Source organism: Vicia villosa, linkage group LG2, assembly GCF_029867415.1.
Source record: "Vicia villosa cultivar HV-30 ecotype Madison, WI linkage group LG2, Vvil1.0, whole genome shotgun sequence".
Lineage (NCBI taxonomy): Eukaryota > Viridiplantae > Streptophyta > Magnoliopsida > Fabales > Fabaceae > Vicia > Vicia villosa.
In genome coordinates, this window is record NC_081181.1 from 188,031,496 (window position 1) to 188,048,549 (window position 17,054).

Here is a 17,054-nt window from a genome sequence, read left to right on the forward strand (position 1 = left end):
TGGAGAATAGTGGGCAAGTGTGAGTAACATTATACCATTCTCTTCTCTTATTTCCTAACCAACAACCCCAACTTCTCAACCGACCTAGCCAAAAAGTGCTCACATGCATGGTTAAGTCTGTTATGTGGGCCCACATACATGCAGTCAAAAGAAGAAACAAGTCTTATCCCTATACATCTTCCAATCAAAAATATTTGGAGATATAAATATTAGGTTTATGAAATAGTAGGTTTAAGTTTATCAAGGTAACGTGCATGTAAGAATCTATAAATATTTATAGGTGACAAAATGAATCTGGCCCTTAGCACAAATCCGTTTTGCTTGGACGAATTAATGTTTTATGTCTGCATTGTGTATGTCTTATTTCATGTTTTTTTTTAAATTTTTACGCGCAAATATTAAAATAATTTTCTTTTATAATTTTTTAGACTTCAAAGCTGCAGTGGTGATGAGTCTGCTCCATCCCACTCTTAGAGAAAACGTATTGTTGAATTGAAGAGTATCCATTACCTTCGATTTACAAACATTGTGAGACCATTTTAGTCGGTCGCAATCAAATGTGAAACCTTGAAGAGTATCATTTACTTTCGATTTACAAACATTGTGAGACTATTTTAGTCGGTCGAAATGAAATGTGAAACCTCCGATGTTTATCCAATAATACAAGTTGTGTGAGAATAGAGAATCTTATCGTTGTGTATTGGGTTGTTGCTCATTCATATTTTAAAATAGTAGTGAAGCAATCCCAATCACAATAGAACAACAATAGCACAACTACTATTGACACTACATTAACACTTCATATCTTTCTTCAACGTTACAAATAAGCAAAGCCAGTCAAAAGTTGTTTTTAGTGGAGTGAAAGCAATAATTAATATATATTCAAAACACAACACAAGTACTCAATAGTGATGAAGGGTTGTTACCTTAATTTTATAATGTTAATGTGCGCCGTTGATTTTGTCACGGACTAGAATATGACACACTGTGATTCTGCACTAGCCGCAAAATCAAAGTGGACACTGTGCATGCCTATGCCAAGGATAGAAAATCAAATTTGATGTCTTTTTTCATTTTTGTTTCTGTGACATATATTATTATTGTTTCTATTAAAGAAAACATTATCTTTACTTTCTTTGCTTCCACTAAATTTATTTATTGATTACTGAGTACTAAAAAGTTGAGTCCCCACGCCAAGGAAGGAGTGGCCTTCTCCGTAGACTATTATTACTTACACATGTCTGCCACTTTGTTTCTTTTGTTTTTTTTAACCAAACAGAATTATACTTTATGTTTTTCAATTCATATTTCGCCCCGGATAAATTAGTGAAATCTTTCAAAGGTATTATATATTGAGATCAATTTTGTTTCATAATACGTGCATGTTTGAATGCAAGATGAGATTGACATTTTTTTTTAAAACACTAGATAAATATATTAACGAAAATGAGAATTTGTGTAGAGGTACTAAACGAATCCGGTCTGTTGGACATGTCTTTTTGTCCGTACTTTAGTATGAGGCGAATTCAGGATTTAAGTCCTCATCCTCAAATGTGTCTACTCCGTTCTGTCTTGTTTTCTTCGCGGGCTTTTGCGGGCAAGGTAATTTAATAATTTTTTGTGTTTTTAGGTTTAAAAGGTGTAGTGTCCACGGGCTTTCCCCGCTCCGCCCTCATCTTTTTGTGGGGTGGCCCTAAGTTTTTGGCCCGCAAACTCAACTATGCCCGCCTTATTTTTTTGTAGAGCGGGCCTAAACGGGAAAGACATGTCTGTTTGTCACCCCTAATTCTGTGACACATTGTGGAATTTAAATCCTTTCATCTCATTTCTCTCATATTTCCATCACGTCCTATTATCAATTATTGGATCTATTATTCTGTCTCACCTTTATATTATTATTTTGTTGGTGGTAGTATGATAATCCACCATTGGATTGGAAATATGAGAGAGGACTGAAATCAAAATAGTATGATAGGATCCAATTTTTACATTGTGTGTTTAGAACAAATTCAAACAAAATAGTCACATAGATCCGATTATAGTGAAGATTTTTACCTACTAAAGAAGGAAATCGGGAGACTAATCCAAGAGAAACACATTAGAAAATATGTGAAGGACGACGCTTCCCTTGCATCAGACAAGACTAACAGAGGGCAAGAGACGTAGAAAATTGTACGTTCAAAAACACAAATAAGCATCCTAAGACGAGGTAGTAAAGTTGTGTGCCTCATCCTTAACACTATAGCAAGTAACAATATTAAAGTATTACGTACTAAAATATTATATTTCCCAAAAAAAATCTTAATTAATCATAATAATTTTAGTAGTAAAAATATAAAGAGAAATGCTAAGTGTACACCAAAAAGCTACACCTACACCTTATTTATATACCATTATACATACTCTTGTTTTTTTTAATAATTTTTTTTGTATTTTGATTTTGTGTAACACTAAAATGATTTGAAATATCTACGGTGTAAACATGGTGTAAGTATTTTGAGTGTAAGCATAGCAATGCTCAAATATAAAATGAATCAATGGCATTATCGTTATTACAAGAAAAGCTAGTAACAATAAAGTAATTTCGACACAAATCTTTGCCTACAAAACCCTCTCTCTCCCTTTCACTCTCTTTCTGCACAGTTACAATTCTCAAACGGAAAGAAACAAACTCTGAACAAGAAAAGAAAAAATAACAATGAAAACCCAACGCCCTCACCAACTCTTCCTATTATCAATCATCATCTTCGCATCTACATTCTCATATCTACAATCAGTAACCGCCACCGGAGAACAATCTCCAACCACCGGAACCACCGGCGACATCGAATTCATCCGTTCAAGCTGCAACACAACACTCTACCCTGACATATGCTACACTTCCCTCTCTCGTTACGCCAATGCAGTCCAACAGAATCCCGGCCAACTCGCTCGCATCGCCATCGCCGTAAGCTTCTCCAAAGTCCACCGCACCGCTTCTTACCTCTCCAACCTCACTCGCGTCGCCGATTATGGTGGAAACTCCCGCGCCGCTCTCGCTCTCCATGACTGCTTCTCTAACCTCAACGACGCGGTGGATGAAATCCGCGGCTCGATTAAACAGATGCGCCAGATAGGATCCGCCGGTGCCGGAGCCAGCACCAGCGCCGATTCGTTTCTTTTTCAGATGAGTAACGTCCAGACGTGGATGAGCGCGGCGCTTACCGATGAAGAAACGTGTACCGATGGATTTCAAGATGTGGAGAATTGTCCGATGAAAACGGACGTTAACAATCGTGTGACGAAGGTGAAGAAGTTCACCAGCAATGCTTTGGCGTTGGTTAACGGTTACGCCAGTAAAGGAATGCCGTGAGATTGTAACCGTTGGATTTGGCTATTATCTTTTCCCATCTCAGAATTGTTCGATTAAAGAATAGTTTTACTTTTATTATTACTGTGTATGCAAAAGTGCAGTGTGCATGTGAATGTTCAATGTAAATTTTGGTTCTGGTTTTAGTTTTTGTTGTTAGTGAGAAAAAAACAAAGGCATGTGGCTAGTTTCACATGAGTTCTGTGCAAGAAATCAAGAATAGAGTGCAGATATAAAAACAAAACAAAAAATAGCCACAATTAAAAATTGTGAAGATGTGAATTAGTAGTTAATGTATTGTGTGAAGGTAGTGAGTTTTTAAATTGTTGTGGTTATTTTAGAAGGAGTTATAGTTGAAAGGTTATTTTAAATTTTATGATGGTTAAGTGTGCTTTAATTTGATTTGAAATGGTTTTGACTTATGTCTGGTTTGGCAGTTTCATTTATCACGACCAAAATTTGCTTTTTTACTTTTGATAATTAAACTTGTTTGTAAGGTCTGTCATTGTCCACCACAATCTTTAACCAAAGAGGCTTTTTGCTGTTTGGTAATTTTTGGGGTGTAAATTCGTTTGTTTGAGTAAGTTAATATTGTGCAAATCATAATAGTTGGTTTATTAATTCACATCTAAAACACAACTTTAGTAGTTAAACAACACTCTGTACTATGCATGCTGGCTTAGAGGATACTCTGTACTATACTCGGTGGGAGAAAGGGTTGTTTATTTCTCTTTCACATAATATTATTAGTTTAGGGGATATGATTTGCAATGATCATGACATCGACATTCTCCCTAATTTCATATTCTAATATACAGTTTTGGCTAATCTTTGTTTTTTTTATTTTTAATTTTGTTTTATAAAATAATTTTAAAAACAGAAAAAAGAATATGTTTACTAAAGAGGTGAAAAAAATTGTTTAGTAAATTTATTTTTAAAATATATTTTAAATTTGTACTGTTAACTTTTTTACGTTATTTCTTAAATTAAAAAGTTTTGATGAAATTTAATATTAAAGAAATAGAGACTGATTCACCATTTTTAAAAGCTTTTAGAGTTAATTTTGAAAATTTAAAACATGGAAAGACTAACTTACAAGACTCATAAATAACGACACTAACAACACTAAATTTGATTAAATTAATAGTGTGTTTGATCGAGATAATGGAAAATTTTAAAAAAAATTAAAATTTTAAATAATTTAAATGATTTAATTAAAACGCAATTATTTTTAAATTATTTTTTAGATAAAATATTAAAATGACTCATTGTTAAATTTTTGTAATCATTTTTATAAAATTTAAAAAATAGAAATCAATTTGCAATTTTGAAAAGACTAATTTATAAAATTTGAAAATTACCAAGGACTTATTTATAATTTTTAAAATTTTTATAATTTTATAAAATATAAGAACTATCTTGCAAAATTTGAAAAATTAATAATAAGTAATTTAACTTTCATATTATATAAAGTGAATGAACAATTTAAAATTCTTTATTTATTATTAACATTTGAAATTCCTTAAATTTAACTTTAATAAAATATTTTATAAAACTTTTCCATATTTTTTCTCCAAACAAGAAATTTTTGTGAACTCATTCCAAATTTTCTCAATTTTTTTTAACAAAGAATAATTTCATTAGCCAAAAAACTGTTAATTACAAGGCGATCCCAAAATCCCGCCACCCTACAAACCAAAAAAACTGTTAATTACAAGGCGATCCCAAGATCCCGCCACCCTACAAACCAAAAAACTACCAGACACTAACTTAGGGCATCATTAATTGGCCTATATGTTTACGTAACTCAGGCTTCATCCAAGCCCGATAAAACACAGTGTTAATGATTTTATCCCCTATACCCGTATTACTTATAATATTTTCAAAACAAGTGTCATTTCTATACTTCCAACATTCATATAAAGTTTCTATGTATGCAAGCTTTACCAATCCGACCTTTCAACAGTTGCCTCCACTTCTCCTCACCAGCTAACTGCGTCCAATTTTCCAATTCCCAGGATTATGTTGCAGCTGTAACCTTTCCTCTGTATCACAGAAATATCAGTAATCATCAGTCACCATACTAAAACTTTTCAATCTTTCTTTTTTAGCAATTTTACCATGGCATGCTATCCATAGGAAGAACTTAGCCCGGGATCTTGCCATGTTGTCAAGCAACAATTTTTTCCACGATACTTTCTCTTTCTCTTCAAGAAGTTCAAGACAGATATCTCTAGTCTTAACCTCTTGTTTACTGAGCACTCAATTCGAAAAGTTTTTTGATCAACCACCAGTCTCTGCTTGAGTGTAGATTTGATGTAATACACATGGTTCCATCTGATCCACATGCTGTCTATTTTTCCACTGATATTCCATAACATTTTTTATCAAGTTAGCTATGTTCCAGTCTGTCAGGTGAATCAAACCTATACCTCTACTATTCTTGGAGAGCACACAGATGTCCATGCCATAAGGGGTTTCCCGGATATCGTCTCTTTACCTGTCCGGAGAAAACTTCTATAGATCTAACCAATTATTTGCAGGACCTTCTTTGGCATCGGGAGGCATTGTAACCAATTTTTATTAACATCAAATAAGACACTTTTGATCAACTGATATCTACCTGTAAAGCTGAGCATTCTAGAGCTCCAATGCCAAATCTTAGGTCAAATATGAATTTTAATTATTCTGACAAGTTTATGATATTGTGATGTAATATCTATCTTTACTTTCTATAATAATATTAATTTTACTTTCTATAATAATATTAAGGTTGTTACACTCATTTTTACACCCACATCATAGAATTATACCCAAAATATACCAATTTTATTTTTTTAATAATTTATTTTCTGTTAATTTTTGTGCAACTTATCATTTATTGCTTGTCTTATATGGTGTACATGTACGGTATAGACAAATGTGGTGTATATATAGCAAACCTGTAATATTAGTAGTTGGTATTGTTTATATTTTAAATAATATTCAATCATTATATTTTGAATTATAATTTTTATATATAAACATAATAAAGCATATATTAATGAGAATTTTATACCAATAATTTGAGGACCAGTATTTTTAGTATTTTTTTACTTCATCTAAATTTTATTATGTTTAAACATTTATATTTTTTTCTATTTTAAAAATCATATTCAAAACATAAATTATTTAATTTTTGATAATTGTTTTATAAGAAATACAATCAATCAAAACTTAGTATTTCTTTTATAAGATCTTGGTAATTATTTTCTTTTATTTTTGATAACTTCGAAAAGGTTATTAACGCGCGGTTATTGAACCGATTTTCGTGTGTAGATTGAAGGAAAAAAAACTGGATTTTAAACCTAAACAGCGTGATATCTGGTTTTTAACAAAAACCGGTTTAATAACCGAGTTTGAAACCGGTTGAGAAGTTCAGTTTTTTATTTATTTTTAAATGGTTTAGGATTAAGCATCACTCTACTCATCCTTTATCTTTTCCCATTCACCGTCGCGTTCTGTTCTCACCTTTTCATTCATCAATGGCTTCTCTTGGATTCTTGGAATATTTCTGAATTCTCGTGTTTTCAATCTGTCTACTTTCAATCAAGCTTCAATCTTTCATTCAACATGTCTCTGCTCCTTAAAGCAATGCCTTTGATGGTTCTCCGACCCAGACTTTCTAGGGTTTCCACTACAATTCCAAGGTTAATTTCAACAATCAGAACCGTTTCTTCTGTTTCTGCTTCAATTCAACCACTTTCCTCTGCTTCTGAAACAGTTACTTCCAATGCTATACCACCACCACCGCCACCGTCTTTACCTTTTAATGAATCGCTTCAATGGGTTTCAAGGACGAATTTCTGTGGTGAATTGTCTTTGAATGATGTTGGTAAAAAGGTTCGGATTTGTGGTTGGGTTGCACTTCATAGAGTCCATGGTGGACTCACTTTTCTTAATCTTAGAGACCATACCGGGATTGTTCAGGTACATTCTTTGCTATGCTATGTTGTTTTTTTAATGTTTGTTGAAATGCTTAACAAAAATTGAAGATGAAATGTATACGAGCAAGGATGTTGGAATATAATGTTGACACTATGTAAAGGTTATTAGGCCATATCTTGAGTTGTAGATGTTAATTTAGAATGAAACTGATGTTGTTTGTAAGCTTACATCCATGGCTACTACTATGACTTGTAAGGGGACAGTACGTTTGCAAATGTGGCCAGCACAAGTGTTGAGTAACAATCAACGTAAATAACCACACCCCTGTATGATGTATCCACCAGCTAAACTATGCTGCTGCTTTGCTATTGTGTTTATCTTATGCATACATGTACTATTATGAATCGAACTGAATTGGAAATGTAAATCTAGGTTACTGTTTCAATGAAAACAACTATGAAATCAACTCCAAGTGTATTCGATATAGGAAAAGTAAACATTTACAAGATGATCAAATTAGAAAGACAACAGAGAGAGGGATTCAGAGACAGCGACAGAGAGGAAATTAGGAAGAGAGAAGAATTACATCACAAATTCCACTCTAACTACTTTCAGTTTTCCCCTCGTATACACTTCAACTACCTCTCACATAATCACTCCACTTATATTTAGTTATCTTCTGCCTATTACTCCTTCTAGGTTCCCTGCTTTGTGATTTCTTAACTGCTTGATCTCTTAAATGTCCATGTCCAGTGGTATTTTGCTAACTCATCATTCTCAATGGCTACTCCCTTGTTAGTCCTCATAACATATTGTTTGTTACATTATATTCCATTTCCATTTTCATGATTTCATCATGTATCGACTACTTTACTATCAGTGTTGTTTTATAATTGAACATTGTGTGTATTCTAATTAAGCTTGAAATTCAGGTTACAACTCTTCCTGATGAATTTCCAGCCGCGCATTCCGCTATCAACGACCTCAGACTGGAGTATGTGGTTGCCATTGAAGGTGTAGTCAGGTCTCGTCCAAATGAATCAATCAACAAGAAGATGAAAACGGGCTTCATCGAGGTGGTTAAAATTTGTTTTTCTACCAAGAAATATGCCTTGTATTTAACTGGTTGTTGTCTTCAATCTGAAGATATGTTTTTTGTTGTTTAAATGTTTGATTTATTTACTGTTTTCTCCCTGTCTACCAAAATTTCACATTCGTCCTTGTGTTGTGCAGGTTGCTGCTAATGAGGTTCAAGTGTTAAATTCTGTGAATTCAAAGTTACCATTCTTAGTTACTACAGGAGATGATGCAAAAAATTCTCTTAAAGAGGAAATCCGTTTGAGGTAGTAGCCATCGATAGTTGTATGATACTTGTAATTGTTATCAAGTTATTTATATATAATCTCACTATATTTAGAATTTTCCTATTAATGTTGTTGTCCGTGTTTATTTTTTATGAAGTTATTTATTTAGTAAATATCATTTCAGACTTATCTTTAACTTTGGTGGAAAAGAGAGAGTTTTGTGCGACTTTCATAATATGATAGCCCTCTGGTTTTAGGCCTAAGGCCAATAACCAAGCTGAATAGAGGAGTTAGGAAAAGAGCTGCTGATGCGGTAGTTGGTTAGGATGTGCAAAGATTTTTAGGGAGAAGGAGGTGAGAGTGAGAGGCTCTTTCAGAAATGTTGTTAGCATTTAATTAGGAGAAAATATTCTTTGGTTAGGATGATGCTCGCAATAGTGAGTGAGCTTTGCTTCATTTTCATACTCAATACCAAAAAAAACTGAATTTCCATTATGAATTCACGGGTTCCATCAATGGTCCGACCTTCTGGGTTATTGAGAGGAGCTAGCGGAGCGGTTTGTAACCCACATCCTTCAGAATAAGAACCACCGAATACCAGTTACAGGCAGAGGCTCATCCCCAATCATTGACACTGACGACAACCAATCTCATTGTAGCAGGGAATGACTCCATCTTAGATGAGCCATCTTGTTTGCACGCCGATGTGGTATGTTTTGATGCTGTTGCAATTGGGAGGTTTCCAAAGAAAATAGGGGCTGATTTGGTACTCTACATCGGGTCTGAGTTTAGACAAAATGGGCCTGGTGCAAGGTTATTCTAATTTGTTGGTGAAAGAAATTAAGACTTGGAAAGGAGCAGAGCCGCTGAAGCTGCCCCAAGTTGAGATTAACATTTGGGTCCAAGACCAAACAGAGCGGGGGTTGCGAAGGTGCCAGCCAAAGCTAATTCAGGAATTAATGAGTCGGGCCATATTATGGCTGAGGAAATAGATGAGAAAATATGCGAATCTATGGTAACAAGTTTTAGAGGCAAAAAGTTGGCTTCAGTTATGATGATGCTCACAAGTCACAGCAGTTCACGTTGCAATGGAAGAAAGGTTTGTTTATATTTTCATTCCTAATCATTCTGTTGACACATTAAAGGATATCCATGCTACCAAGGAGCTAAGCAAACATTATGTTGTTGTGTTTAGTGGAGTTGGAAAGTCTATTAATCTAATTAAGATTGATTGCTGGCTCAAACAACACAATAATAAAGTCATGATAACTGCTTGTGATGCAATTTCAATCAGGGACTATTAAACAATTATGGAAACATGCAAATAGATTTCAAAGATCTATATTAAAGAATGGTTATGCCAAAGATCCTTCTGCTGTGGCAAAGGAAGCATTTCTAAAGGCCTCATATAAGAGTTTAGATGTGATTCTAGTTAATAAAGCAGGATGTAAACATGAGTATGAACCTTTGACGGATGCTTTGTCAAGGTATGAATATTTTCGCTGTGATGACATACTTGAGCTCATCCAATGTCTTGAAGACACAGGTACAATTGAGTATAAACCAATCTGTTTGAAAAAGCTCATAACTCTTGCCATGGACAGCAAGAACAGAGGGAAAGAAATAGCACCAGCATTGTCTGTTATTCATATAGATTTTTTCTCAACAAAGGATGCAGTTAATGATTTGTCATGCTTCTTGATATCATAGAAGAGATGCCAATGGATATGTTGAATGCTTCAAATGCACTCGCGCTTCTCTTTCTCAAGCTATGGTTGCTGAAGTAGTGGTCTCTCTAAACATAGAAGAAATTCACTGCATGCTTCCCAATTGAAATGGGAGTAAAACTATGTGGATGAGCCGATAGTTTGAAATTGCCTTGTCTAGCATTAATACTTTGGTTGTTTGGCGGCCACTGCTTGCCTAATTTCATTTGATCTCTTGCAAGTTATTCATGGTATGGTCATGCCACCAACTGTAAGCGATAAGAAGTATTCAACACACGAGTGTCCTTATCTTAGCCTTGAGGACAAGGCTATTTTTCTAGTGGATGGTAGTGATAGGACACTGGCTTTGGGCCTAAGCCTAATAACCAAGCCGAATGGAAGAGTTAGGAAAAGAGCTGCTGATTTGGCGTGGCAGTTGGTTAGGACGTTCAAGGGTTTATAGGAGAAAGAGGTGAGAGTGAGAGCCTCATTCCGAGAAGTTGTTAGTATTCATGTTGTAGAAAGTATTCTCTTGTTAAGGAGCTTAGCTCTGTTTAGCAGTTCTTGAACTCCAGTTTGTCTTTTCTTTCGTCAATGTATGTGACCTTTGCTCCATTTTCATTCTCAATACAAACAGATTTTCCATTATGAATTCACGGGTTCCATCATAATACATATTCATTTTTGTATTATATAAGCATATGAGAGTTTTATTGCTTACATATACTTATTTACAGGTATCGATGTCTAGATCTAAGAAGGCAGCAAATGAATTTTAACATATTGCTGCGGCATAAAGTGATTAAACTCATACGAAGGTATCTAGAAGACATACATGGTTTTGTGGAGGTACTGTCCATTAGGTTCATCCCTTCCCTTGAGTTATTGAGTCTCTTGCACACCATACTTTGGTAGTTGGTGTCCTGTGTTGATCTTTTACCTTTTTTTTTATTCATAAGGTAGATTGAAACTCCAATACTTTCAAGATCCACTCCAGAAGGTGCCCGAGATTATTTAGTTCCATCAAGAGTCCAGGTATTAAGATTTATCCACCTATTGCATGAGATCTAATTTTATTATATTTCTCTAATATATTGTTAGTCTTTCTTTCTCTTTGTTTAGTATGGCTTTTAAATAAAATAGAGTAAATAAGTCAACACAACAGACTTTGAAAAAATTAGTTTCGTCAAAAGTTCAATCAGGCAATTTAAATTTATCTTTGGCATAATCAAATCAATTAATTGTTCAATTAGATATTGCTATTTTGAATTTTGGAGTTGACAGGGTTTATGATCCCAACTTCGAAAGCTATTACCTTACCTATGGCTATACCTCAATGGCATTAATGTAGCTTATGCAGGTTTGCATTGTGCATCCTTAGTAGACACATCATTGACCCTTTTCCTTATACTTAAGCTTAGAAAGCACTGTCGTTTGATATTTATCTGTTATGTTTTGACTGTAAAAATGACTGCAAATACTGTTGTAATTTCCCATAAGTGAGTTATCTGTATTATGTCACTAAATAATTTTATTGTATCGGGATCGCATCTTTGATGTGTGGAGCAATGCTAAGATATAATGCAATGTGATATTTTTATCTACTTTTTTTTTTTTTTGTGAGATACGTAATTTATGCCATGTTTTGTTGATTCATTATCTCATGAATTATGAAGCCAGGAACATTCTACGCCTTGCCTCAAAGCCCTCAGCTATTCAAACAAATGCTAATGGTAGCTGGTTTTGATAAATATTATCAAGTAGCAAGGTATAATATTGTTTTTATTTTTTGTCTCTTTGTATCTTGGCTTATATTATGGAGGATTTCTAAAACTCTTCCCTTTTTCCTATAAAAAAGCATTTGATTTGTGTGGTTTACAATTAAAAGATTTTTGATGCAAGTCACCATGTTTGTTTTTGGATTAAATGCAATTTACGTTTTGCCAGATGTTTTCGAGATGAAGATTTAAGAGCTGATAGACAACCGGAGTTCACACAACTAGATATGGAAATGGCGTTTACTCCTTTAGAGGATATGTTGACTCTTAATGAAGAGTTGATCAGAAAGGTTAGTTTATACCATCTATAATCATACTTAACAGGTTAAATATATTCATGTTATCTTATCCATAAATTAAAATTTTTGAACACTAATAATGAAAACATATATTAGATAAGTTTTTGGAATGGAAGAATAAAGTGTCTGAAGCAGGTATTGAGATTGGTTGAGAAATTATAAAGGATAACTAAAGAAACATGCACTTTTGGTAAACTAATTCAAAGAAAGATAACATATGGTCGATCAATAATGCTAGAAACACAATTGAAATGGGAAGTTGATAAGAAGATTCAAAATAATAAAACTATTTTACCTTTTTGGATTAAATTAGGTCAAATCCAAATTCTAAGATAACTAATAAGTGATAACTGACTAAATGGACTAATTGACTAACATGACAGTTGTCATTATTGTCACATCCTAACAATATATTCCCCCATAAAAGTTCACTTTACCCTCAAGGTGGGAATGGGGATCCTTATTGTACGAGAATTCCCGCTTATAATCATTCAACTGTGTTTCCCATTTCTAAATCTTGGTAATCCCCATCCATCGCTTGTTGATCTTCTGCCAAGATCATGCATGTACCACTTACTTTTTTTCCAAGCTTTTTTAGCATGAAACTAAATGGCTGGCTTCATAAGTTGTCTCTCTTCCTCTAATCTTTTGACATACTCCTCAAAACAAAGCTATCAAGCTCCTCTGTTTCTCGATGGAATGGCATTAATAGTGTGGAGAATCTTAATGATGATTGAGAAACACCTTTCATCTCTCCATACACTATTAGATAGAAGGTGATTCTCAATTGTATTATCTGAATTGAAAAGCTCCATAATAGAGACTTACAAACAAAATTTATCGACTGGAATAAGGTTAATTAATTGTGACAACTGAGCATACCCAAACTGATGACAGCTAAGCATAACTGACACTGTAACTATGAAGCCTAAATAACCAGAAATATACTAAATAGGCTAACATCCGAGAAATTTGTTCTCTCACACATACACACAACCTCAAGGTAGGCGAGAGAATTTAATGAGCTTAGATACATTGAACCCGTCCCTTAGAAAACAAAACCTGGCAGGGCATAGAGGCTCAGTATGAAGATCTGGTTGTTAATTTTGTCCAGGAATATGTTGAACTATTAGCTGCTTCTTTAACACCTCTCTGACAAAGAACAGTTAAGTTCCTGGTGTATAGTGGTGCATGAAGAACTGGTTTGATGGCCAGAGCAACAACACTCTGATTATCACTTAAAACCCTAAACCCTACACCGGAGGAACTTGAGCAGAGATAGCTAGCTCATTAGGGTGTGTATCCACAACAGTTCTGCAGTAAACTAGAGCAAGACTTTGATACTCAGTTTTGGTACCTACTAGACCTGGCAACTACAGTTTGCTTTTGAGACCACTGTGAGATCAAGTTAGAATCAAGAAAGATGGCAGCAATAGAAGTGGATCTTCTGCCATCAGGATTTGCTGCCCAATCAACATCACAAGTATTTCAGGAAAAGGTAATTGTTGAAACGGGAAGGTGTTAATGTGGTAAATCTGTTTGATAAAGATCTTTTTGTATGTGGTTGGTTTTACACAAGGAAAACTATAAAAATTGAATCATGTATGTTAGGCTATTTTGAAGTTGGATACTATTTGAGGGGATCAAATATTGTATGCTTATTATGAATTTGTTCATCTCCTAGATTAGATAGAATACACACTCATTGCTTGGTGTAAAAATAAGAAGTGTTTATTGCAGGTTTTTCTTGAAATTAAGGGTGTGGAATTACCAAATCCTTTCCCTAGGCTTACTTATGCTGAAGCAATGAATAGATATGGTTCAGACCGGCCAGATACCAGATTTGATCTCGAATTAAAAGATGTAATGCTCTGTATTTCACCTCCTCTTAGTACTTCTGTGGTTTCTAGCATATGGTAGTTATTTTGATCTTCTCTTATGTGCTCACATTTTTTCATTTGATATAGCTTGCTGCAGTCCCGTGTTGGAAATCACTGTTACTTTGTGTTTTAGTTTCGTATTGCAGTAACTTACCTATACTTGCTTCATCTTGCTGAGATATAACTTCTATTGGCTGCAGGTATCTGACATTTTCTCAGGGTCTTCTTTCAAGGTTTTCTCTGATTCCTTGGAGAGTGGAGGAATTATAAAAGTGTTGTGTGTACCTAATGGTGCAAAAAAGTACTCAAATTCAACTCTTAAGAAAGGTGATATTTACAATGAAGCTTTCAAATCTGGTGCAAAGGGTTTACCTTTTCTCAAGATCACGGAGAATGGTAAATAAGGAATTCAATATCAATACTCAATTTTATGATATTTTGAGACATGTTTCTTATATTCCATTATCTATTGTGCTAACCTTTGTTTTTAGGGGATATTGAGGGAATATCTGCTTTAGTATCAAGTATGGATCCTGCAACTAAAGAGGATTTGTTACTGCGATGCTCTGCTAGACCGAATGATTTGATTTTATTTGCAGTTGGTCATCATGCATCTGTAAATAAAACTCTAGATCGTCTTAGAGTTTACGTGGCACATGAGTTAGGTTTAATCGACCATGTAAGTTGGTATTTGCTTTTTAAAGGAAAATAAATGCTGTATATCTTGATGATTCATTTCACTTACACTATCTGGTTATTTGTTTGAATTTTAGGGCAGACATTCAATTTTGTGGATTACCGACTTTCCAATGTTTGAGTGGAATGATTCAGAGCAGAGGCTTGAGGTCTGTTTTTTCTTTTAATATCATCCAACAATGTATTTTTCTCAATATATAATAACATGTCTCTTGGTTGAAAATATTATGATTGTCATTTCAGTTAATCTGGTTATATTTGTTGTTGTTCCTTTCATTATTCTATTATGGAATGCAGGCTCTTCATCATCCTTTCACTGCACCAAATCCTGAAGACATGAATGACCTTGCCACTGCTCGCGCATTGGCATATGACATGGTTTACAATGGAGTGGAGGTAGTTGAAATTTAGTTTGGATTACTTTCCTCTCTTGAAGCTCTTAGATTGACAATTTTACAACGGATGTCTGCATAAATTACTAAAATATCATATTTTCTGTCAGATTGGTGGGGGAAGTTTGAGAATTTATAAACGCGACATACAACAAAAGGTTTTGGAGATTGTAGGCATCTCAATGGAGCAGGCTAGTAAATGCGATTCCATTCCTAGCCTTATTTACTTTTTTCGATTAGTCTCTGTCTTTTCCTATTTAATAAATGAGTTGATGTTGGCTAGAAGTATTTTGACTAGAAGTATTGTTTATTGGCTTCTTGTGATCTTTTTTTTCCTGGCATTGCAGTGTGAAGCTAATGTGAACACAGTTTTGGCTTGTTTTTTCTTATATAATCTGTTATACTCATCTTAGGGGTTCTTCCATTTTGGAAATAGGGCATTATGCTTATATTTGTAATAATTGCTTCGAAGGCATGTGTGTGGCTTTGACTGATCTGAATTATGCTTTATAATTTATTTTCAGGCTGAAGCAAAGTTTGGCTATCTTCTTGAAGCGCTTGACATGGGGGCTCCGCCACATGGTATGTATATTTATAAATCTTCTAAAATGGTTTATGGCAATAGATATGTTTATAAATTAGACATCAAATGTTTAATATAAACTAAACTTATGTTGAGACCGGAGTTGCAGAAACAGAAAATAGTTTCGCAATTTGCTAATTCTATTGGCGTTGAAAAAAACTTGGTGTGTAGTTGGAATGATGCGACACTACTCTCTTCAAATGTTGCCTCATTTGGCATACTAAACTGAAAGCATTCAAAGCATTCAATAAAAGTAACATCTAATATTAAGTTGCAATTTAATTGCCGTAGCTTTCTTCGAGCACAACTCTAAAAACACGAATCACACCGATTGTTTCTCAATATGTTCAGTAGCTGATGGGTTGTTATTATATATGAAACAAATGCAGGAGGCATAGCTTTTGGTTTGGACAGATTGGTTATGTTGCTAGCTGGGGCTAGTTCTATCAGGGATGTCATTGCTTTCCCGAAAACGACTACTGCACAGTGTGCACTCACAAGGTCACCATCTGAAGTAGATCCACAGCAGCTGAAAGATCTTTCAATTACTACATAGATAGGTATTCACTCAGCTCTTCATAGTTTCTGTTGCTCATGCCCATTTTTGTACTCTACCAAGGAATAATTTATGTATATTTAAATAAATCAATGTGTATTTTACTAAGGGAACCATGTAAACCTAAATTTTAATGTTGTTTATCACATTTTTTTTAGCCTAAGAAAATCATATTGAATGTATTTAAGTGAGGTAGAAAGGATGTGTTGCTTTGTAGTAAGAGTAAATTAAACATTCAAACATAATAAAACTCAGTGCTGACCCAAGTCTTGAACACCATCTCTCTGTTATTTCTGGGTTGGAGAATCATTGATTACCACCACGCAACTTTTCCACTAACTAATGTCATTAGCCATTTCAATTTAATTACTTATGCCAACTTGTTCTCTATGCTTGTATGTATCAACTACTTTTGGCCTGTGTGCAAAATACTATATTAAAAATGATAGATGAGTATAAGGAATATTCAAACCCATTACACAAAATAGGGTTACAAATATACTATATATGGTCAACATCACTTCATCACAGAAAATAATTTTACAGTGTATTTTACATCGTCACAAACCAAGTGATTAATAATT

The 17,054-nt window shown here is 34.2% G+C and overlaps 2 protein-coding genes across 2 annotated transcripts; both read left to right on the forward strand.

Annotated features, from left to right (window-relative positions):
* The first annotated feature begins 2,619 nt into the window (after positions 1-2,619).
* Positions 2,620-3,495, forward strand: LOC131647695 (pectinesterase inhibitor 7-like). The gene has a single exon (XM_058917557.1). The coding sequence runs from the start codon at positions 2,699-2,701 to the stop codon at positions 3,350-3,352; it is 654 nt and encodes a 217-aa protein (XP_058773540.1). The 5' UTR covers positions 2,620-2,698; the 3' UTR covers positions 3,353-3,495.
* Positions 3,496-6,800: 3,305 nt separating this feature from the next.
* On the forward strand, positions 6,801-16,746 carry LOC131653306 (aspartate--tRNA ligase, chloroplastic/mitochondrial-like). Its single transcript, XM_058923412.1, has 15 exons — positions 6,801-7,318; positions 8,209-8,352; positions 8,510-8,619; positions 11,024-11,135; positions 11,250-11,321; positions 11,963-12,054; positions 12,234-12,354; positions 14,104-14,226; positions 14,444-14,639; positions 14,735-14,922; positions 15,017-15,088; positions 15,237-15,335; positions 15,442-15,522; positions 15,856-15,913; positions 16,304-16,746. Exons 1-15 carry the CDS (start codon positions 6,962-6,964, stop codon positions 16,468-16,470), a joined length of 1,992 nt encoding a protein of 663 aa, XP_058779395.1. The 5' UTR covers positions 6,801-6,961; the 3' UTR covers positions 16,471-16,746.
* The last annotated feature ends 308 nt before the right edge of the window (positions 16,747-17,054 follow it).

Coding starts and splice junctions, on each gene's coding strand:
- LOC131647695 (XM_058917557.1), top strand. CDS start 2,699: ATGAAAACCCAACGCCCTCACCAACTCTTCCTATTATCAATCATCATC.
- LOC131653306 (XM_058923412.1), top strand. CDS start 6,962: ATGTCTCTGCTCCTTAAAGCAATGCCTTTGATGGTTCTCCGACCCAGA. Junction 8,353..8,509: donor TGAAAACGGGCTTCATCGAG/GTGGTTAAAATT, acceptor TGTGTTGTGCAG/GTTGCTGCTAATGAGGTTCA. Junction 12,355..14,103: donor ATGAAGAGTTGATCAGAAAG/GTTAGTTTATAC, acceptor TGTTTATTGCAG/GTTTTTCTTGAAATTAAGGG.